The sequence below is a fragment of the Typopeltis vanoorti genome, chromosome 5 (genome assembly GCF_054136105.1).
Source record: "Typopeltis vanoorti isolate ZY-2024b chromosome 5, IOZ_Tvanoo_1.0, whole genome shotgun sequence".
In the NCBI taxonomy this organism is placed as follows: domain Eukaryota; kingdom Metazoa; phylum Arthropoda; class Arachnida; order Uropygi; family Thelyphonidae; genus Typopeltis; species Typopeltis vanoorti.
In genome coordinates, this window is record NC_143553.1 from 74,600,196 (window position 1) to 74,626,095 (window position 25,900).

Consider the following 25,900-nt stretch of genomic DNA (forward strand, 5'->3'; position numbering starts at 1 on the left):
TGGATGATTGAGGCCACCGTATGATCCACGATCTTCCGCAAAAATGGGTTTCCTACTGAGGATTTCTTTATATGATCTATGGTTTTTTTTCTTCTTTTTTGATCTATGTTGCATTCCGCGCAGTTTCAAAATACTAAGATCGTGTAGACATTATTTCTTTTCACACTTCCACTAATCTGCAGCAGTAGTGTGCTTCACATTTCGTAACAATACAAACTTGGAATGACTCTTACAAACCAAGAACTGAGCAGTAGCATGGTTGTCCTGATCATCACTGTTTATTTTTTATTTTATTTATTTTTTTTTTTACGCACAAAAGCTTTCATACGCATTTCAAACAATGAATTTCCTCAGTGTCAACGTTTATGGAGGAAGAGATCAGTACTAAGGCAAGCAAAATGGTTAACATTTTCCAGTGCACTGCCCGAATGTGCCGTTTTGATGTTTGCACTTAGATCAATTTAAATATTCGTAGGCTTCTCTGAAATTGTCAAGAACATTATAAGACTCCTGAAATCTGTTTAAATCATATGAAGAAAAAAAAACATCTTTTAAAATTCATTTTATTGTCATACAACGGAGTACTTCAAATTTCCATAATTTATCTTCAGAATATATATCCCCCCAGCGGCAGACCAGGCGACGGGTCGGTTGGGAGTAGTACTAACAAGAAGTCGCATCTAAAGTAACACGCAGACCCTGCATGGGAAGCGGGAATAACGCGTAGTAGAAGAAGAAGAAGAAGAAGATCTTCAGAATATATATCTCCAGAATATAGATCGGTTCTCCTTTCGTGTCTTTATTTTTCTCATCACGTGAACTCTAAGAAAAGGCGCTTTGGCGCCAATAAGACAGGCGCCTATTTTTATTTTTTTACCCTTTCGTCTCTTACAAATCATCCAAGCATTTCAATACAGCGGGAAGGAAACGAGAATCGTGGTAGCCACAGAACATCTTTACTGACTGTTCGTAATTAAGATGTTTGAGTTCTAATCAAACATAAAATTTTAAATTTATGTTTCACAAGAATTTGCAATAACCAAATTTGAAATACATTTGCAATAACCCACAAAGAAAAGAGTAACCTAAAAATAAATAGAGGTGAACATAAATGAGAATGATAGAGCGAACGGAAAAGAACGATCGATAGACCTCGCTCTATATACGTAGACAAAGAATTATGAGTCTGTAAAAGCTCTTACAGTGAACGAAAATACATCGAAGAAAAGAGGCGTGTGGCGAGGGGGGGGGGGGGGGAGTATCAGCTAATATTACACAGATTTAAAAATAAACATCTGCTGCTCATTAATAAAGCATAATAAATGAATATATACTAGTAAATCATTACTAACAAAAACCAAACAATGAGTATTGTTAAAAAATTGCACTTCATTATACTTTTGTAATTATTAAAATATTTGGCATTTTAAATATTGAAAAAATATTTAGGTGTTACTATGAATTAAATACATAGATCGAAATTTATTTATGATAGTTTTTCGCCTTATCCTTCGGCCATATTTTATTTTATTAACATCGCAATAGGGAGCATTCACCTGAGTGTGAATTTGGAAAGCTTCCAGACTCAAAAGATTATCTAATGTAGCGATAATTCAGTTCAGAGTCCTCTTTTTCTACGCGATGCTGAAAGAAGTATCACAAATACATACATACATACACAGTGATTAGAAGTTATTTGCTATTTTTTTTTATTTGAAGCACAGAAATAATCGATGCATGTCCTACACCAAATGCTCCAGGCGAAAATCATCTAGAATCAGGAGTTAATTATTATTATTTTTTTTTTTCAGATCAAGTCAGTGATGATCAACAAGGTAACTGCTAGCGAAGGTAGGATTTTTTTCCCTCTTTTTACCTTAGTGTTTTGAAAAAGAATGAACTTAAGTTTTGAAGCTCACTGGCCTCGAAGACCACACAAAATTTGAACATCCCAACTACAACTTGTTCACCACTAGATCCAAAAAACATACAGGCATATTGGTTTCGTAATAATAATAAATTTTAAGTTGAGGAAATAAGATTTGTTTTAAAGAAAAGTTATGAATCATACAGACACCCGTCGGAAGAATATAGTTTTGTAACAATATTTAATTTTTTACACGCAGAATTAACAATAGAATTATCTGAAGAATTATCATCACTGAAGCATTGCGCGAAGGCGCAATGCTTCAGTGATGATAGATCTCATCCTAAAATGATCCATATGTTTAAATGGCCTGAAATCATCAGGAATGGATGATATTTAAGAACATATCGAGGACTAGGCAATGAACTGCATATAAGGACCCAACAGCATTTTTTCAAATTTCATTCGATTCCAATAACTACGGCAATTCCAATGCCAATATGTGTGCCAAATGGAGAGTCATACATTAGATGCAGGATTCTCTCCTGTCATAACGAGTAGTCCCTTCGAGGAGGAGGCCACTGAACTGAAATTTGTGTTACACGGAGATGGAAAGGTTTCTCTCACAGAATGAAGCTAGTCATCGTAAGAAATTATTACGACTAAACAGAAGATACAACACTATTTCTTACTGCAGCAAAAACAACCCTTGATTTTCCTATAGAAGTCGTATTTGTTTTCTTCAATCGGTGCCTTATACAACTCTTCTACAATAAATAACTCTTCTTCTTACAATAACAACTCTTCTTCTATAATAAATCAAAACATACGGGTATAATATCGACTTGCATATTATTGTATGTTTTTATAGGCGTGTTTTAGAAGCACCGACCATTTTTAGGTTTCTAATATTAACGTACAATTGAACAGATCACACATGACACGGATGTATTTTCTATGACACTCACCAGCTGGCATATTGCAAAGTTTCCAAAATCAACAGACTGCAATGATTCATTATTTCTCTATTCGGGACTAGGGGAATAAATCCTTCCCCCTTAACCATGAAATGAATCTTTCTTCTACGTATTCCTTCCCAGCACACGCGACATATAAATAAATAAACCTTCACCTTTGACACGAATAAACTAACGCTACAAGGTCGTACGGATCGTAGCCAATGTTTTCTCGACGAATTCTCTATGACTTTATATATATATATATATATATATATATATATATTTCATACTGCAAAGCAAACTACATAACAGTGGCATTATGCTGTGTATTACAGTTGGATGTCCCCCCCCCCCCATTGTTCGGTATTCTCAATTTTTGAAATCTTATAGTACGCTACGATGTCTACAAGGAAATACATGGCGCTGATTAGTCAAGAAAAGGGAAAAAATTACAAAGAACGCTCCAACACATCTTCTTGATATTGTCTACTGCAATCACTGAAATTTTGTACTGTTTTTGTGCGCATGAAAAAATAATAAATGGGAGAAAATTAATAAATAAAATATGAGAGCACAGACAGAAGAAAGAATAGTTGAGTGGTGATTTAAGAACAAAGTGACTACGATGTCTACAAGGAAATACATGGCGTACGAACTGAGGGGAAGAGAATATTGAGTTATATTGAGTTGCATATTCGTTCCCTTTGTCGCCCTTGATGGATTAAATGCCTGTGGTGGAAGGGTAAAATATTTGTTAACTTTGTGTGCTGACCAATTTATCGTTTTGAGTGATTTAAAACTAGAGTTTCCATAAAGGGGGGAAAAATCTGCCACTTGTGAATGGTTCTGGACAATTCGCCTTCATTTCAATAGCCTATGAAAGGTTCATTGCATTCTAGACGAGATTTGAACCCAGATCTTTTTCTCACGGCTGCTCTATGGAGACCATAGTTATCGCTAACACTAACGTTATTGCTGGTGTCACATCAATGACGGCAATAATATTTGTATTATATTACATTGCATGCGCTTTCCTTCACGATAAATGCGTTGATGGGATCGATGTTTTTTTTTTTTTTTTTTTTTGTTTAATAAGTTTTTTTTTTTATTGTCAACGCAGTCATGGCTGGCTAACTCACAAGTACAACGCTACGGTAGTCTTTGGTAGAAAAGACATGGGTTCAAATCCCGTATATAAGTTGTTTTTTTTAATTCAGTGTGAGTTAGCAGAAAAAGGAGGGTGGGATTCCCCTTCCTCAAAAGAAAAACTCAGGTTTATCAAATCAATCAATCAATCAAACTGGCCGAAGAATACTCAATCACTGCTGGCTTTTGTCGCTTTGGTTATATCGAGAGAAATCAAAATCTGATGAACAGCTGAACTTCTTAGTGCTAACACGAAGCAGGAGTGTAGAACCGGTCCATCAAGCTCAGCCTAGCCATGATGAATGGTCCCTTCTCACACAACTGATGGCGAGTTAGCCGGTTCCATACGGTGATGGAAGTTTTTTTCTTCCCACAGAAATAGGCATACTAACCCGAAAAATGCATGCAGTTTACAGACACAAATTGGTGTCTGAGATGTTAAGTAAAAACTGTTTCACTAAACTGGAGTACAGTTTCGTTGTTGTTTTGGATTTATGAATGAAGCAAGTAAGACTATGAGACTATATGTCTGTTGCGATTGGCCTGTTTTGCAGAATAAAAGCCCGAATACCTTCATACAGAAGAGGAATGTTTTTTTTTTCTTGAGAGTTTCAGAGGGCAAAAACCATTTCACGTCTGTGTGATACCCAGAGTAGTTACAACTCTTTCAAACATAACTAACATAACTTTTGAAATTTGTGGAAAGTTACTCTTAATCCTTAGTCGTCATCAAAGAGTTCATAGCTATGGATTGTTTTGAAGATTTCTGGGAGAGTAAGGCAGAAAGCTTCGGTCATATCCTGTTCCTAAACCATAACTGGTATTAATGTATGAAAAATGTCAGTTCTACAGTAGAATTCTGAGTAGTGGTGATAAAAACTCACTTTCCCACGCGACAAAAAACTTACCAGAGTGGACCAAAAGATCAATTAACTGGGAAAGTGGTTAAAAATAAAATGGAACCAGAAATGCTTCCACAAGACTACAGGGCACTTTTTTCACAGACAGAAATGAGGGGAAAAAATCATTTCCCAACTAGCAAACATTAATTGGAGCTTAAATATGCAGAGTGCTGATTCGTAGAGATATTATTGTATCACTCAATGGTGAACAGTTAATTCAATGAATTTAGTGTGTTATTGAATTGTAGATGCATTTCCGCTGAGTATAACGACACACGTATAAGAATATGAAACATGTGAACCATTAAAAGATTTGTTTAATATTAGCAACAGATATTACTTCGTACTGAATAAAATAATACACCATTGTAGAATGAACAAGAATTTTAAATAAGGCATAATACAACATTCGATTAACCGATAAAGGCAAGTACACTGCTTGAAAAGAAGCAACCATAGTGTGAGGAATAAACAGCCATGGCGCCCGCCTTAATAAGATGTAGGACCTCTTTACGCTGAGATGACTGCAGCCTACAGAACATACTTTAACAAGCGTGTGATAGCGATCAATGGGAATTTTGGACCATTCTTCCTGGGCATGTAATGAAACCCTGGACTGTTGTGGGGCAGACATCCCTTGAATCTCCCCCGACGCTCTAGTTCATCCCGCAGATGTTCAATAGGATTGAGATCAGGGATATGTGGAGGCCAGTCAATTTTGGTGATATTTATGTCCACAAACCACGCAGTTACAACAGCAGCCTTATGACATGTTGCATTGGATTACTGAAAGAGAATGGTCAGTTCCATAGAAACACCGCAAAGTAGGAAGTATTGCATTGCCCAGAATGTTCAGATACTTGTCGGAGTTCAATATTTGTGACACCACAGAGATCCGAGCCCAAACTAGGAAAAATAGGATCAAAACGTGACATCGCCACCCCTGAATTTCATAGTTGGGGTTATGCACACTGGTAAAATACGTTCACCGGGCAAACGCCACACCCATCCATCTGTTCGGGAGAGGGGTAGGGTGATTCGTCGCACCTTAATACAACTTTTCAAGCTACCACATCCCACTGTACACACACTTTGCACCACTGAAGACGATGCTGCATGTTAGTTGGTAATGCAGAGCTTGCATTTTGCGGTCCTACCATGGAAACTCATGTTGTGAACGGTTCTGAATGTTTTTGTGCAGATTCGTGCTCCAGTCGATGCCGCATTCAGCGTGTGGGCCGACGAATGGAAGTTTTTACAAAATTATCCTTCGTAGTATCCTATGGTCACGTTTAGTGAGTGTGGTAGATCGTTCACTGCAGTTACCTCTCTGCGTTTCCATCTCAGTATGGTATCACTGATTGTTGACCTGAGATGGCCCGATTTTTCAACGATTTGCTGAACAGATAGTCCTGCAACATGGCATCCTATCACAGTGCCGCTTTCAAGCTCCGTGAGTTCCTTTCTCGCACCCATTTCATCCGGATGCAAAATTAAAACAATGTAATAAGGCTTCTGAACTTTTTTGAATGAAGGGAAGGAGTTGTTAAAACTTTAATTAATACAGCCCACAACATTCGTTCCTGATCTTCATCATGGCAATAAGATCATCTCACTCCATCAATCTTAAGAAATCACTCCATCCCGAAGAAAAAAAAAATACTGGAGACAGCTTATTAAGAACACAGCTTCATATTCAGCCTATGATGGAGCATGAAATAATGCAAAACAATCACCTGAAAATCCGAATCTGACTTCGTAAAGGCCAATAGCAGAAAATTCGCCTTCAAATGCAAGCAGTGCCTTCTGATTTCTTGCAAAGGACGTCGAAAGCAACTTCTCATCTGCGCTTCCACTTATTTTTCATCCAGATGGCATCACTACAGAATACCCTGAAGATAAAGCTGACCTCCTAGCATTACTCTTCAACGACTGCATAAAGACCAAAGTAAATCACCCGTTATCATCTCAGAAAACGAGATTCATATGCCTTGTGTAATTTTTTTTCGACAAAAGACATTAGAATAATATTACACAACAGGTACTAAAACGTAGTAATGTCCGGATGAAGTGTCTCCATCCAACTGAATTCAAACAATTGCGCTCCGGAGCAAAGCCTGTCCTTTATAGGCTCTACAATCTTCTATATTCAGCTAACATGTATCCCAATGAGTGGAAGCAAATATATAAGTATGTTGTCAAACTACTGACCATTCTTCCTTGCCTTGATTCTCTCCAAAAGAATATAGAAATTCATCAACTGTCAATCGCTTCACTGACTAGAGAACTTCCAATTAATCAACAACCACCTATATGGATTTGCTAATCTAGATCCATGGCTAATCTCTCAGCATATATTATTCATCACTGGATACGTAGCAGTTTGCAAAAACATGTGCTGTTCTGACATCTCCGGAGAATTTGATCCTATTTGGCATTGAGGCCTGCTCATTCAATTGCCATCATTCGGTCTTCCTTGATCCCCTCTGAAATTGGACTCCATTCCTTCTCTCTGATCGTTCAATGCGTGTCATGGTAGATGATTCATTTTCTTTGAGCTCCTCAAACAATGCAGGAGTCACTCTGGACGCTGTTCTATCATCTTTCTTCTATACACAAATGATCCACTTTCAGTCACCACTAATCCTATTCACAGCGTTGCTGATAACAACAGACTTCATTCTTCCTACTCATTCAACAAACCATGCATACTGTGCTTAAACGTCCCAAGCTTCAATAACATCTACAACCAATGCCTTAGACACTAATCTCCACGCTATCCTTCAAAGAGATGGTGCACGTAAAACTTCCTTATATATATATAACTTTGATGTAATCGATGGTTATGAACCTCGCATATTCAGTGGATTTTGAACTCTCATAATCGTACATCCAAGGATGCTAGAATAAAACGGTAGGTTCCTGTCCCACATATTTTGTCATCTTCGAACCTATCCAAAGAATTCTGAAGAAGCGACCTAAGAAAAATGAATTTTTAATACTGGGTTTTATTAAATTTCGAGTGAATTTATTTCATCCTATTTTGGACAGACTAAGCTTTTGAAGGACAAGGGAATTAGTGACCAATACTATATTTGACACCGCAAATTTAACCAGCCTAGTCTCACACGACGTAGTTTAAGACTGAAGAATCGTTTGGAATGATACCTGCCTATTTCATGGATGCAGTCTAAATATGAACATTTGTCCAAGGAAAGTTCAGAAGTCTTATTATTTGTTCTAATTTAAATCGGAATTAGCCTCTTTATTCGAAATGTTGAGGAGATTGTCATCTTTATCAAATATCAAAAATGACTATTTATTGGTTGATGCTGTAATTACCGTTATCTGTTAAACTGATTGTTGTATTTGCCTTATAATCTGCTTCATTTAAATGTCCTATTCATTCTACATTGAACCCAAAATTCATGATGCAATATCAGTACAAAAGATCTGTTGCTAATTTTCAATAAATGTGGTTTGTTGTACTGGGTCTAAGGGTTTGAGACTTTGTCTCAGGTTTCATTAAAGCTACGGTACACGTTTAATGAAAAAGTCATCTAGGTGATAGTGCAGGTTAGTACAAATACATGTGCCGACACTCAGTTGTCGCTTATTGTAAAAAAAAAAAAAAAAAAAAAACTCAACTTCCAATGCAATTAGTTTCATAAATTTAGGATTATAAGTTTGATATATTGATGGGATGGTGTGAAGAGCAATTTGTTGATTACTTATAGTCGATTATTTATTGTACCCCCCCCCCATCCTTGTTACTGGTTTGTCATTTGAAGACAAATGGTTCGTTTTCTCTACTAAGTATCCAACTTTTCTGGGGAATATTAGGATCTGGATTGTAAGTGAAAAGGGAAACTTTGGTCTTATATCTAAAATTGAGGGAAAGAAGTAGGGGGGGGGAAGGATTGCTGAAAATCTCTGGAAATAAAATGTATACAGATATATATATGAGGAAAAGATTTCATTGAATTGATTAAAATAATTATTCAAAGATGTTAAAATACAATATATGCGAACAATACAACAGAAATCAGAACTTAACAACTGGCTAGTCGACATGTGCATTTAATTCTCAGAGTATTAAACATTGCATCCAATTAATGATTACGGGTGTTTAAAAGTCTTCGTCTTCGAAGACTTTTAAACGCCCGTCTTCGACTTTATATCCGCATTTATTGATATATTCACAGGTGACATCGGGCCATAAATCGTGTAAACTATCAAAATAATTATTGCTAATAGATGGCGCTCGCGTAGCAAAATGCTTCATTGAAGTTGCATCATCCATCATTAAAACCACCTAGAGAATTTTTGTGATCAAATCTCTCTCTCTCTCTCTCTCTTTGAGTTTAGATCATTTCTAGGAATGCCCTCCTAAAAATAGAATAACTAAACAGTCATCTCCACTCAACGATAAAAATATTTTGTTTATATTACATTGTAGTCCATCACAGCGATCTTCATATGCTGTTCAACATATTGAACTGCTTCCTTCGCCATTTAGCCTTAATATACAGGGGATTTGTTCATTCACGAGCTCACCACGAAGTTCAAACTATGTCTACTGCATTGCGCAATGACCACCACTGCTTCTAGACACCCGCTTATCAAAGGGAATTTCTGAAGTTGATTTTAACAGTACGTTGAACATCCTTTTTTCGGCATTATATGATATTTTATGAATGTCTTAATCATGTCGCTATTTCTGAGAAGGAATACACAGGAACTTTCCTCTTATCTTACCATAGTAACTTGTTAGTTTGCCGACTGAACACGTGTTTCTATTCAAATAGAAAGTAGTTGGCGTCACAGCTCGAGGTCAGCCAACAAGTTGATTGTTGGAAGCAATTCTTTCAAGTCTTATTGTTACGTCAGCAACAAAAAACAAACAAAATATGAAACGAACAAAAATAGATTATACTCACTTTCTTGGATCTTTATTTAATGCCTACTTATCCTAAACTGCAAGAGGAATGACACAGTTCACTAACAACCCAGATCTGATGCCTACAACGCGGTACATCACACACACCCATTAATGATTTTCAACACGTACACAACGTGCCGGAGACATTCTATTCAATGCTAGATGGCGTTGTTGAGAACGAGTTCCCCCCAAGGTTACCGATGGCTACAAACACGTGACCGTAAACTGAAAGCGTGAACACAACAGGTTGAAAGTTGTACTGTTATAAAGCGATCTAGAATCTCCTTTACAAGAACGAAAGAATCTTAGAATAATGCGATAAACTGACTTTAAACACACCCCAAGAAATGCCTGATGCTCGCTTACTTCGAGAAAGTTTTACAGACGCTGTCTCTACCCGACACTCGATCTCTAACTGGTCCATCCCCACAGTCACGCATAACCTACATGACCAGCTGCAATGTAGTTGAAGGCTTACTGCTGTAGTCATGTGATTGAAGTCGCGTCAATGTTTGGATTAGCGCTGCGTGGATAGATCGAGATGCTACGTTTACGGTAGTCATGGCAGTGAGTTTGACACTCTTTGTAACAGAGCATTCTTCGTCTCTTTCAAAAAATATTTTGATTAAAAATAATTTATAGATGTGCAAGATGAGTTTGATTTGCTTCTAATTTTAATCAAAATATTAAACTGGTTGCAAACAAGTTTTTTTTTTTTTTTTTTTAATGTGAATCCCACCTGCAAAAGCTTTTAAACCTATAGCACGTTATTTGGAACGGAAATCCTGCTCTAGAGACCAAATCTGAAAATTTTCCCAAAGTCATTTCAAGTCGCTAATAAGCAGGAGAGTAGTCTCACGCCTAGTGATGAAAATCATCTACTACGTAAAGACATGATGATAAAGATTTAAAAAAAAAAAATAATTAAATACGCTCATAACTGCATGTACGCTTTTGTTTTGTTGCTAGTTTACCGACTGAACACGTGTTTCTATTCAAAAATTTCAAGTCTTATTGTTACGTCACTACAAAAAAAAAAAAAAAAAAATAGAGATGAGCAAAAATACTCACTTTCTCGAATCTTTATTTAATGCCTAGTTATCCTAAACTGCAACTACCTGAATTAGAATCGCAACCTAGAAACTCCCCCCCCCCCTCAAATTTAAGGTCTTTATTTAATTCTGAGTTCTCAGCATCCACGTCACTCTTATCATCTTTCTCTCTTCATCTCTCTTTATTTGCTCTGCCTTCCTCAATTAATTTGTGATGTTTAATCTGTCTAAATGATTCGTCAGATACATTTTGTAGCTTTCATTATTTTCATACTATTTGTTTGCTTTACACGCATTTCATTTTTACATTCCTAACTTGTTTATTTTATCGTATGTAGTGGTTCATTACTATGGTATCAATTGTTCCCTGACCTATTTTACACCCACTGTCGCCTGTTCCGTAAAAGTAACGGACACCTTTGTTATTTTTCATTATTATATCTATCATTTAAGTTCATTATCCCAACATTTTTAATCATAGAATACGTTAGACGTTTCCCTGTTCTTTTGTCATAATTTTCTATATGTAATATTTCTATTTGTTTCTTCTCGTTTCTCTTAAACATGGGAATTCGCCAGTGAAATGTTATGAAATTATGGGAAATACACGTGGGCGGTATCAATCCAACGTTTTCAACTGTTCTTTTAGAAAGATCAAGAAACACTTGAATGATATCAGGAGTTTTGGCTCAAATTCCACTAGGAGTTTCTTCAAGAAGTTATTCATCTAGATAAGATATTTAAAGGCCTGAGAAGCTTTGTGTAACGGAAGACAATTCATTGAGAGACCGATAGTTGCAATAAAATACATCTTTCATGTCGGGTTTCTTTCTTTCTTTCGTTTTTTTTTTTTCCATAAAGAAAAATCGTATATATGTTATTGTTGCTAACACCTAGGTTTCATTATATCATCATCATAAGGCGATAAGTGTGTCTGTCATCAGTCAGAGGATGACTGATGACAGACACACTTTAATTTACGAACAGCAAACTTTATTTGCTGTTCGTAGATTAAATGTGTTCTCGAGTTGGTTTGTATGTTGTACGGAATGAAAAATTTCAGATTCTGGAAACCAATTAACGTAATTTCACTAAAAAAGCCTTCCCTTATCAACGATTCTTACAACAAGAATTGAACCCACATCTATAATAATTTGAATTCAACAATTGTTAAATATTTTCAAAATAATCGCATCATAAAGAAGACAAAATTATTTGATATCATTATTACGTGAAACCTTCAGCAACCTATTATAATAATACATCATTTCTATAGCCTCCCCCCCCTAAAAATACATTTAAAAATTCCCTTGTACCACGTGACCAAATATAGTGTACGATGTTTCAATTTACTAAATCTTCTTGCTTCTCCTAAATGAGATATCATTCTAGGACTAGACGATTTATTATCCGATGTCAAGGCAAAAATTAATTAATTAATTAATTAATAATAGTAATAATAATAATAATAAGTAACCTAAAATTGTTTCACATCGGCTACCTGATTTCAAAAGAACTCTAACTGCATGTGAAACAATTAATCAATCTTGAAGTTGAATTGGTGTCCGCTTTACACAATTAATAAAGAACGAAGGATTTTTTACTTAGTATTCTCCGTTACTGGTCTAACGTCATTAATAAGAAGTAGTCATTAGTAACATGTCATGTTGCTAATGACTACTCTTTTTAATTATGATAAAAATGGAGACGAACACTTCATTTCCGCTCTACTTTTAGATAGCCATAAATAGGTTAAAAATAAACTCGAATTCTAAATGCATGTCAGAAATAATAAGCTTGTTATTGCTGTACTCAGAATGCTGGGAATATTGATAAGCTTTAGGGAGGAAAGGGTTGACCAATAGCGAAAGAAAACTACATTCTCAGCTGGTAATTCCCGAGTGAAAATTATGAAATATCTCCCATCTGCAAACTCTTTTCCTCTGAAATTATTCCATAGTAATAATAGAATTTAAGGTCTTATCGTTTGCACTATGCCAGGCTATTAGAATAGGATGATTAAGGTATACTTGTTTTTGTTTTCTAAAAGCTGCAATAATACGATATATATAAAAAAAAAATACTTACAACTAGTGACACCGTTTTATGTAGACTTGGAAGCTGTAGCTTCCATTTCCAACAATATTCCGACTAACAGAAAATACTGAGCAGGATTTGTCACTTGTAATTAGGGTAAAATTGCAGTTCGAATTATTAAGAAAGTGCTTTGATGCACTTGTAATAATAGACAAAACGCCTCCTATTATCAGCTTTCTGATAGACTCTTCCATTTTCATGTTTGATTACAGGGGTGGGAGCTGATTAGAAACGTTGCCAGGCATATCGTATATTTCTTCAAGGTTACACTTATAGATATCTGTGTCAGGTAGGGAACTGTGGTATTTTTAAGAGTTGTGATTTGTCAACTTGTCATTCACTCATTACTTTCTTAATGAACAAACGTAACAAATGCATATCACGTGGTTAAAGGATAATTTCCAATATTCTTACAAAATGGCTCACTAGTGGCTTTTGAGTTGTGAGAAAAAAATCTAAAAAGAGAAATTTAAGACAGCAAAGTTTATGTCCTAGTTGGAAATTAAAATGACCAAGACTATCATAAAAACTTATAAAAAACGTCCGAATCCGCAAACTACAAAGTTGGATACAGAATCCTGTGTGAGGTATAGATATTTAGAAAAACCAGTTCTAAACGAGCTTATAGAGTTGTTTGATTATGAATTATATAAAAGAGGTGAACAAAATTAGTGTGTTTACAGACTGGTACGACTTCGACACTAGAGAGTCTCCACTGATTTGATCTGATTTCATTAGAACTGTCTCAAATTCTGGAGTCCCAAATGGTATAAATTTGCTAACTCAGGTGATGGATGATATTTATATCCCAGTATGAATTTTTTTGAAACATAAAAACATGTTTTCCCGGCTTATTTAATTCTGGATTCTTTCTCCATAGAAACCGGATTGAACTGAAACCAACTTTTGGGAAGGACGTGATTATTCTCTGATTAATCCAATGGAAACTCTTGCTTTGTTGGCAAAACAAATTTCGTAATTGGAATCGGAGGCCAACTTATCATGATTACGCTTATTGCTGTATCATCTGGCTCTCATTACCAACTGAAAGGGGGGGGGGGGAAATGCTTTTAAATTCTTTCAGGAAATCTTTAAAATGAGAACCAGGTTTAGCATCAATGATTGGAAACCAATACCGTACTCTTTAAAATAAAACAAAACAAAATCGAATCTGAACTCTTCCAAGTCGATGTGAATTTGGATAAGACGTCAAAATTAATCATTTCACAAATACTTCGGAATTAGATCGAAAATATCTGTTGTTTATGGGGAGGAAAATAATTAAAACGTGCATGTAAATTCAAATTATGCAGTTCAAATATGTAATGGTTAATTTTAATGCAGTTCGAAATTTATTTTCTTCACTAGATTTAATCTCTTCATCAAATATTCATAGTGTCTACAGAATAAGGACTTGATAATTATTTTATTTGAACATAAAATATGATCACTCTGAAGTCATTTTCTCCCTAACGTTATTTACAATTAACAGGAAATCATAGCAGTAGAAACCATAATAGGAACTCATCATAAATTGGATCACTGGTAAACAAACACGTGATGTTCTGATACACGTGGTTTATTATTATTATTATTATTATCATTATTATTATTATTATTATTATTATTATTATTATTATTGTTATTATTATTATTATTATTATTATATGGAGTACCACAAGGAGCTGTTCTATCTCCCATTCAACATATACACGCACACACACGATATTAGCCTTCTTCCCCCCCCCCCCCTAAAAAGTAAAACCTTCCAATACGCAGAGAACACGGCCATAGTATCGCATTCACAACAACGAAATATAGCCTACACAAATATGCGATACGACATCAATCTGATCACTAACTGGCTAACTGAAAACGGCATATATATATATATATATATATATACTAGGGGGGGCCCCGACGCCTACGGCGCCCAACCCCCCGAGTTCCGGATAAGTAGGCCGGTTCTCCTTGAATTCTGATGACTCGAATTTTAAAGACTCGAAAGGGGGAGTTCCGTCCCCCGGTGCCCATCCCCCGAGTTCCGGACTGGTAGGCCAGTTCTCCTTGAATTCTGATGACTCGAATTTTGAAAACTCGAAAGGGGGGTTCCTCCCCCCCGGCGCCTTCGGCGCCCCCCCCCCCCATTTTTTACAGCGGAGATAAATGTTTGGGGCTAGATATATAAAATCTTACTCGGTTGATACGTAGACAATATCTATCTGTATTAATGAACAGTGTCTTTGCTCTTCGACATACAAGCTGTGGGTCCGATTCCCGTTATGTAAATACTTGTGAATTGCAATCGCACGGTGTGAGATTTCAATCCTATTTATTGGAGGTTTGATTACAATGGAATGAAATGATAGTCTTTGTTTCATCTCATAAAATAAGATTCCTGGTTTATCTAATCTGGATTCACTCATGATACGGATGCTACTACTACGTGACTATTCTGAGATATCAAATGATTAATGAAAAACTTATCATTTATATTATATCTTATAATTAACATGAAGTCAAAGTCAAAGGAGTTTGTTCTTGCTAAATATGGATCGCATATGAAAACAACATTATCAGAAAAAAGTATGTTTTATGATAATGCTCTTTTCCTATGCTGTTTTAAGATAATTTTGATGTTGTTAAACCTGAAATAATATCAGGTATTGTTTCTGGGAAAATTCCCATGCTACTCCTCTTAAACACTATTATTATTATTATTATTATTATTATTATTATTATTATTATTATTATTATTATTATTATTATTATTATGGCTATTATAGCCTGTTTTTGTTTGGGAGTGTCCCTTATTTTAAATAAAATTATATATATATTTTAGGGCATTATGGGTGAGTATTGAAGGCAATTATAGCAGAATAAAGAGGAGGAAAAATTAGTATCAAAACAAGGTATGTACAAAATTTTTCCTCCTCTTTATTCTGCTATAATTGCCTTCAATACTTACCCATAATGCCCTAAAATATATATATAATTTTTTTAAGTAAAAATAGCCAATGTATTTAAAATAAGAAACACTCCTAAACAAAAACAGGCTATAATAGCTGAAATAATATCTTTAAAGAATGATGAACCCGGTAGAAATGGTATAGTCTAGTAATTAAATCATACGAAATAGCTTTATCATATGTGAATAAGTTTGAAATAAACCTGTGCTTTAAAAAAATATTTTTTATTTTTGTGAATCACTGAAATTTGTTCACTAAAATTCAGAACGTCCATTCCAATGTATGTGTATGCTAGTAAACAGACTCATCACTATAAAGAACTGATAAAACCAGTACTGACTGGCTTATTCAAGGTCGTTCACGGGGATTGCGTAACTTTAAAACACACTCTGTTACGTGGATAATTATTATTTTTTTTAAAGTAAAAAATAACACATATGGCATTGAGGGATATTATAAAGTTATTAATAACAGATGAGAGATTAGGAAAGATATTTATAATCTGAATTGTTTGGGCTCGTAATCATTCTATCCGAAACGAAATTTTATTTTATTACAGCTTCTGTATATACTGTATGTTTTCTTGAGATTTAAACATCTTACACTACTGTCGTCCTGATCACTTTTCTTCCGCCTCATGAAACTGTCAGAGTTGGCAACATTGATGAAAGTCAAATCTACCAATCATGTGTGCGGCAAAATCATCTCATCGATGAGTAGATTGCCATCTGAATAGTGAAAAGGTGAATTCGGCAAACGTTACTTTTCAATAACGTTTGAAAAATTGCGTGATGTCTCTCAACGACAGCTAGGTGACACAAACATAGATCCAACAACAGCAGTATTTTGTGCTTTACTGTGTATGTATTCAACAACAACAATGTGACTTGACAATTTTCTCTTACCTACTAATGCCATAAACATTGCTCAATACTCTATTTAAACAGCAACTATTTCGTAAATAAATACACTGGTGAAAATATCAGGAGTTGGCAACATTGATGAAAGTCAAATCTACCAATCATGCGTGCGGCAAAATACCTTAAAAACAGAATAATTTTGAGTAGTGCACACCTCCTGATGAAAATCATCTGCTTTATTTAATTAGTCACTTCTGTATAACTGATATCCATGATCTGTCAATTAGGGAAGAAATTATGTACTCAACCAGAGAAAATTGTTAATGATAGTCCAGAGTAATTTGCTCTTCATGAGCGACCAATTTGATTCATAACAGATTCGCTCAGATCTTCTGGCACGGTATAATTCTAATGAGCTGCTTCTATAGTTCGTCTTTTTTTTTTTCTTGAATGACGATATTGTTGCAAGAATTGCAGAAATAAACATAAAAAAACGACAGAAAATAACTAGTGAATAAATATACGCTGTATTGGATGGTTGGTTTTCCTTAATCGAAATCTCTTGGGTAGAGATTAAGTGGGTGAAGATTTCATTCTTTTATAAAGAATTATGCAATAAGCAGAAGTTAAATGGTGATGACATCTTTCGACAGCTTGCTTAACAACGAGGAACCTGCCTAAAACACATTTCGCTAATAAAGAAAACTCAGAATCAAGAATCGACCTCCGAAGAACATACGCTGATCAATTAGATTTTATAGCTTAGTATTCTGAAACTTTTGATTTATGCTTTTTCGTTCGGAAGTTGAACTTAAGATAAAAATAAGCCATTTCCCTTAATAATGATGATGATAAACACTTCTAAAACCTGCATTCCTCGGTGACCTAACTTGACCTTTTAAGTCAACGAAAGCCGTCCGCTTTTGATACCTACTCTGTATACAGATAGAAAAGTTTTGTTTTACTGAGCGCCACTGAAGTCTCCCAATAATTAAAAAAAACATATAACGACGAAGAATGAAATAAATTACTTATCAAGACATGAAAAATCTATCCTAAAAGCGTGACAAAGAATTGTTTCATATCCAGAGAAGGGACTACTTACAATGCAACAACACTACCCATGCCGATATAATCGGCATCAGATAATGAATGGAAAACTTTTAGGCGCGCTAATACGCTGCAACTGGAGAAACTAATGGATCAACTACTTATAATTTTAATGTAATATTGTTTTCTGTTTTTGCTAAGAGCTGGTGTGTATTCTGCATTGTTAAGTGAGATTTTTTTTCTTTGAAAGCAAACCTGCTCTACTACCAAATATTTATGGTAGATAGAGTAGAAAATATAGATATAGATAGATAGATAGATAGATATACTGCAAAAACTATGAAATTTCTTTATATTATGACGACAAATCAAAATACTCGAATAAAATACTCTTTTACATGAAATTTTATTATTAAGGAAATATCAACGTTCAAATTACATTTCTTTTGCTGAAAAATTAATTGTTCTCACAAAGGTTAGTCGATAAGGGCGAACGTCCGACGGTTATCTCTCTTTCTTTGTACCGTTTAGTTTCTCCAGGGAGAAACCGTCGCGAAGAGGAAGAAAATTGTAGTTCTGTTTGCAGAGAAACATGGAAAGTAGTATCCATCAGGAAGTTTCGTATATTATAATATTTAGGATATGTAAATCGAAATTCGCAAATTATCTTGAAGTGGTGGGTTCGAACTATGCAAATACAGTCGCTATACTCCAAGACCACATACTCAACATGAACTCTATCATATTCCTAGTGAAAGCTCCGAAGGATTTACCTTCGAAATCTTCTTTACACCTAAGAAAACTCAAGATAATTACCCAAGACTATTTTCTCCAAAACTCAGCACTATCAAGATCTTAAGTGGCCTTTGTGCAATTCTTTGCAAGTTGCATCCATTTGATTGGCAAAGAAATGCGCTAACCTCCTTACAAACAGTCAAGCTAAACTCGTAATAGAACGTTTAGATGCTCATTGGATTCTGAACTTATCCTGAAATTAATCCTTTCTACTTTTAACTTCCAGAAGATTGGAAGATAGCATATAACACTTCTCAGCAGAGGAAATATCATGTTATTTCAAGACACCATCACTGATTTTTTTCTCTTATCCTAACGAATCTTTCAGATAATTTTATTTGTGGATTACATAGTTTACCAATTCTCTTCTTATGAACAATACTAAAAAAATCTTTATATACCGGCCACTGAATTAGAAACTTTTATTTAATACGTGCTGGACCTCCTCTAATCCGAATTACAGCATATATATGGTTTGGCTTATCCACAATGTGTTAGACTGCATCTACTCTACAACATACACCAGGCATTCAGCAGACAGTCCTTTAACTGGCTCAGATTTGATAGACGAGGACTTTGCTCCTGGATATGTTTTTCTAAACGGCCCATAAATTCTCAATGGGATTCAGATCCGGGCTTTGTGATAGCCAGGAAAGATGGCGAAAGACGCTGTCATGCTCGCTGAACCACTGCTGATCAATTCTTGGGCGAAGAACAGTAGCATTGCGTCTATGAAACAACTATTACCTGCTGGATAAAAAGTCAATATTGCAAGATGAACATGATCGGAAACATTGTGCAGATATTCCTTGGAGAACACCCCATCCAGCAATATCAGGGGATGTGTTCCGTATCAACCAGCCATGCCCTACACCGTGACACACCTCCAGAACCTTCAGTTGTGTTTACAAAGCAAGCTGGATTCATTGCTTCTTCGGGCTCCCGCGAAACTCTCTGCCTATCATTGGTAGAGAATAAGGTGTACTGTGACTAGAGGGACCACATGACTTTTTTTTTGCAGTGTCCAGTTACGGTGTTTCTGGCACCACTGTAGACGATCTTTCTAGTTCCTTGCAGAAATCAGTGGTTTTCATATAGGCATGCGACTGTCAATATCGATCCTCTTCAATTCCTTGTGCATAGTTTGTTGATATATGGGGTTGGGAACAGCCTTCATTAAATGTTTCGGTCAATTGCTGCACACAGGAAGTTCTGTTTATCCGTACAGGCATTCTCAGACGACGACGATGTCGTTCCTGACAGCCTGCATTAGGACCACAGTTACGCCTCTTAGACAAGCAATGTACGTTTTTTTCCACTGATTAAACACACAAGATATCTTACCTTTTGAGAAAGCAATCAACTCTACTGTTTTCAAAATCGTGGCTCCAGGAATATAGGCACTCACAATAAGCCCTTGATAGAACTCCGAAAGATTCTTTGTTTTTTCCATTGGGATCAACACTATTGACGATTACTGACCAGCAGCATTCTTATATAGTTGCATAGAACATGTGGCCAAGTATTTTGCATATACGCTGCTTAAGTGACGTTTAGATACATCCGCATAAAGGTTTCTAATTCAGTGGTCGATATGTGTAAGGCATTGTTGTACGATGTTGTAGTGTGAGGAAAACAAGCCAGCTGTGTAGTCTGGTTGACTGTCATAATGTTTTGGCTCATAGTATATAACTTATTTTAGACTGGCTCGCTTATTCTTCACTTATAAATAGCTCTGAATCAATTGCGATTAATTAATCCAGCTATTTTGTGCAAGAATGGTTCAAAAAACATATCTTAGCATTCCATTTGCTCCCCTCGCCTCCTAATTCCCCTAATTTGAATCCCATTGAACACTTGTAGATTCATGAGGAACACAGCACCCGCCATTTAAGTCTTTAACATTTTCCCTCAAATTTGCTAATGAATTATAAGGACAAATTTTACTATAGCAACTAGCGTTAATAGAAGCAAAATTCTTACATTATTAGATCCGTCGTGTCTGAAATATAAGAATATTATTTTAAATGCTAGTAGTGTCGCTGAGAAATGCGAAATTTCAAGCACTAAAAAAAAAAAAAAACATTGAAGAAGAATATCATGTTTTACTATTATCGTAGTTATTCTTGCATTTTTCTACTAGATGGCGTGATTTATTATTATCGTTTGCTCATAGTAACGGTTGCAATTCTGTGATGGCGGAAGGCAATATCAAAGAGAAAATAGTCCAATTTTAAAACAGTGAGGATATGTTTATAAAAGCAAAGCATAAAAGTTTACTTAGTATAATTGAATAATAGCATTAGTAATATTGTGTTCTGTACTGTATTTTGAGAAGAAGTTACAGTATATTTTGACACAGTATGTATTTCTTATTTTATTCTATTTTTATCTTATATTGTAACGCTTCAGTGAACTGTATAAAATTTTAAGACCTTCGAAAGGATGTCTGGTTCTCAGTTGAGAATAAATTATCCAATACTTTAGAATGGTCAAAAGTCAGGGCAAAATTACTCCGATTATCAGATTCATAAAGCAATACTCTTATTTTTCTTTTATTTCCTAATCTTTATTACGAAGAAATGTATTCGCTTGTGATACGAGAAAATCAAACATTCGAGTAATTTTTTTAACGAAATCATTAACTGACTTGAGTGAGGACAAATTGCGTGCTCATTAAAAACGTTGTATAATTAGCGCACGACGCAATTTTTAAATAAAATAAAAATAAAGAAAAAGAAATACTGTACCTGTACTCTACAACACAATATAGCAAACATACAAATGTATATGTATTTACATTATATTCAAAATACCTGCTTCGTGATACACTGCTTAGAAAACCGTCATCTTGCCAAATTTTACTTGCAAACAGCATCTTCAGTTTGTTATATAATCGAGTTATATACCCGTAGTAATGCAAATATCAGTATTTGACACTGACTGCGATGTCCAAATATGGTTTACAACTGCACATTCTCAATATGCTGACGAATCTTTCCTGCGGTACAAAATATCCTCTGAAAACACAGACTAAGAGTATTTCAAGGGACATCAACACTTAAATAACACAATAGCAACTCGAAACATGAAGAACTTTAAATCCTCCGTCCATGTGCTTGTATCAAAACGGAAGAGTAAACTTCAAATGCAATCCAAAAACCTAGCAGTAAACACACACTTTCCGTGTAGTACACATGCCAAGTCTGCTACTATTACTACTACGACTACTATAACACACTCGTTGCCAATCTCGTGACCCATTCTTAGCTTTCTTATTCTCTTGGCTTTCTCTTGTTCCCAAGAGCAGTCCTTTAACCCGTTCGCCAGTACTTCCCCCCCCCATCTTTTGACGGCTGTATGCCAGTTTTTTTTTTTCAGAGCTAAGCCTAATTCTTTAGACTGTATTGCTGAAAAAAAAAAAGTTATGTATAAATATTTTACTCCGTATGCATAGTACTTTTCTCTGAACAGAAATAATCGACAGCAAATGAATTTAAAATAAAAAGCTTTTATATTTATTTATTTATTATTATTATTATTATTTTGTTTATTAACCGCGTATGTTCTCTGGTTGATTTGCTTATTTTCCGAGAATAAAAATATGAGATCAGCTAACTCACTTTCAATTGAAAACTTTCATATAAAGATTCCCTTCGTCATGACGAGAATCGAACTCAGGTCATTTCCCATCGAAGGATGGAATTTCTCCCGTCCTTCTTTCAACAGCGTTACGGAAGCGCTAAAATAGCATCCATCGATGTCTTTTTTATTACATTTTCAGTTCTCTCACCTCAAAATCCAACTTCGCTGTGACTTGGAATATCTCGATGTATGTTTTGAGAATCATGTACCAATCCTACTATTGTATGGATTGACAGACCACCACCCTAATCTCATTTGTGTTCTATGGTACATTTGCTGAATTGTAGAGTTACAAACCCCAGTTTCTTTCGAACGAAACTGGGGTTTATAACATCGTCAGCACAGTGTGATGAAGTTATTCATCGCCACTGTGCTAACGATCCACCAATTCGGGAAATGCCTGGAAAAACGCCTGAAATGTTCTCTGGTCGGTGATTAGAATCGAACCTATTTCTTCAGCCAATATAATGACATGGAAATTGTCACGAGGCTACGCGAGCACGTGTTTTATTTTTCAAACTATAATACACATTGAAAACTTAAAATACAGTAATAAAAAATAACTAACACTGGGTTTATTAGGTCGTAATACTTATTTAATAAAACTTGCTAGTTTCGCCTCTTAAGCTAGTGAGTTCATCTTAGTTGGGATGAACACACAAATATACAGCAAGCGCTAAATTTAGATCGTTACATAACTAAAAACACCGAATGGTTAATATTTAACGCTTGTTGTAGGCTAGACAGGACAGGAGAGGATAGTGCTGCTAATGATATCGGATGACTTGGATCCAGTTAGAGTTGAAACCTATGATTGTAGTATTACTACTAACAGTATTTCAATGGCACTGAGTTTGAAGCCATAGAAGATTAAATGCATAGATTAAAAGAAAATTGCGCCGTTCTAAAAAAAAAAAAAAAAACTTTAAAATCTCAATTTTTGCGCCTATGGGCGGGGCCACATTGGCCATAGCCTCACTACGCCTCTGGTTGCTAGTGACGAAGAAATGCATCCCCAAATAAATACGATGAGTGCTAAAAAAAGTAATCGTAATGAGGGACTTAAATTATCCGAATATTGATTGAATAATTTAGTTGTGAAATCGCATAAGAATAATGAAAAATTAGTCATAATTTATAGCTGTTACGAAACAACTTCCTCAAGCAGCATGTGACAGAAGGAACTCTTGGTCAAAAAGTCTTAGATCTGATTGTAGTGTCAGATGAGGTTTCAGTTATAGAGGTAACTATTCTGCTTCCGGTTGGTGACAGTGAGCATGCGGTACTCACTCGGAAAATGACTTGGTTTATGAATGTTCCATTCAGAAAAGGTTACATGCTGAACTACAAAGTAGGAAATTATGACCACTTGAGGAGTATACTGGGTTCTGTGCCATAGTATCAGTTGTTGGAAGGAAAGGATATCGATAGCGTGAAAGTAAGAAAGTAGGAGTGAAATAGATGTGTAATCTAATTAAGAAAAATATGATGTGGAAGGAATATCGTGTGCATAAGGATGATGTCAGTTATGATAAATAAAAGCAGCAGGCCAAAAGAGTCACAAGTGTTGTACGGGAAACTACTTCGAAGTATGAAAAGAAACTGGCTCCGCAAGTTAAAGACAACCCAAAATAATTTATTGTTATGCTGCAGGTAAAAGAAAAAAATGAATTTGAAAGAATAACTCTACTGAATGCAGATGGTATGCAGGTAACTGATGCAGAAGTGATTGTTCAAAGAATGAGCAGCCATTTTGCTAAAAGTGATCAACCTCGTATATGCGACATTGAACCCACCGTATGAGGTGGGTTCAATGTCGCATATGAGGAAACTCTTCACCATATGAGGAAACTCATGTGGATGAGGAGGAAGTACTAGAGCTGTTGCACAAACTATTCAGCAATGGGGACTGATGGTATATCAGCACGGGTGGTAAAAGAGTGTTCAGCTGAACAAGCTAGTCATTTGACCAGGCTATGTAATTTGAGTCTCAGAACAGAAAAGATTCCGCAGGAATGGAAAGAATGTATGGTAATCCCATTGTACAAGGGTGATGCGAAGACCGATGTATCCAACTATTGACCAATCAGTATCTCAGCAGTGGCAGCGAAGATTTTGTAAAAATTAGTTAGAGCTCGTATTCAGAAATGGGTTGACAGTGAATCTCTACTTTGCAACAATGAACAGCATGGGTTTACCAAAGTAAGGTCATGTTTTAATGTGACATTATCATAAAATGTGAGGAAGTTGCTCACATTTTATGATAATGTTACCATTGAACTAGACAAGGGGAATGGATACACCATTATACTTTTGGATTTTGCTAATGCCTTTTGACAAAATACAGCATGAGAGACTGTTCCATAAATTGGAGAATATTGGACCGTGAATTATAAACTATTGGCATCGATAAGAGGATGGGTGACGGAGAGATATCAAAAAGTCGTATATAGGGGGATGTGAATCTGCATGATTCAAAGCAAAGATAGGCAGAATCAGGAGTGCTGTCGATATGCAGTACTTGCAGAATAATTTGAATAAGCTGAAATTGTGGGCATGTCAATGTTTAGATATCCAGTGTGATTAGATATCCAGTATCGTGTTATATTGGTGGGATTATGCTTGAAGAAACTGATGAGGCTAGAGATATTGGAGTTTTTGTAGACAGGAAGATGAAGTTCAAGGGTCATATTGCACAAATTGTAAATACATCTCAGAGAATAATGGCAATGCTGAAAAGAACTTTGACATGTAAAGATAAGGAAGTCATTTTGCCTCTTTACTAGGCCTTGATAAGAACTCACTTGGACTATTGCACGTAGATATAGTCTCCTGGTTTCCGTGCTGATTCTGATAGTGGAGAGAGTGGAAAGGAGAGTGTCAAAAATTATATCAGGATTCTGGAATACTGATTATGAAGACAGATTGAGAATTTGTTGACTGCAGATGGATGCTAGCAAACAGGAAAAGAGAACTGATATGATTGAGACTTACAAATTTCTGAAAGGGGTCATAGAATTTCTATTGATTGAAGGTTTCATTTTATGAAGGGTGGGGAAAGGCTCGAGGACATCCATGGAAGTTGAGAATGAATGCTGCCACGAAGACTGTGGCAGCATTCATTTTTCTCAGGGCTGTATTTTTCTCTCATTAGTAGCACATGCTTGGAATGGATTATCTTTGGATGTTGTGTGTGTAAGTAGCGTGGATGAATTCAAGAACAGGTAGCTAGCAGGTGGGAATAGTATGGCCTCCCTCGATGAGTTCCTGACTCCCTGAAGGTCTCTCTTATGAATAATAAGAATCTTATTATTATTATTAAGATTCAAAGGCATAAGCTCGGTAATTAATTACCCAGATTCATGCTTAATAGGTTTACGGTACATGTAAAACCGAATGTGAGATCGCTTTAAGTTGAGGAAAAACAAAAGTACCAAAAGGGAGTCATTTCCCTAGCTACAGTTAGAGACCGTTCATTGTTTAAATAAAAACGAACTGCAAGAAAATTCATTATATTGTTTAACACTTTCATTGCCAAGCTGAAAATCGAAACATCAAAAATCGTAAAGATACATCAAATTTTTTTTATTTTATTTTTATTTAGTTAGCGACGTCC

The 25,900-nt window shown here is 35.6% G+C and overlaps 1 protein-coding gene across 4 annotated transcripts in view; it reads right to left on the reverse strand.

Moving 5' to 3' along the window:
* LOC150106540 (protein SSUH2 homolog) overlaps positions 1 to 21,754 on the reverse strand; it is a 62,475-nt gene extending 40,721 nt beyond the window's left edge. The window contains exon 1 of one of the 4 annotated variants that reach the window (XM_090393182.1): positions 21,456 to 21,754. In XM_090393182.1, the coding sequence (XP_090249308.1) occupies positions 21,456 to 21,517 (62 nt within the window). In that variant the 5' untranslated portion in view covers positions 21,518 to 21,754. The other 3 variants (XM_090393185.1, XM_090393181.1, XM_090393184.1) reach the window with 3 other exon arrangements.
* Between the last annotated feature and the right edge of the window lie 4,146 nt (positions 21,755 to 25,900).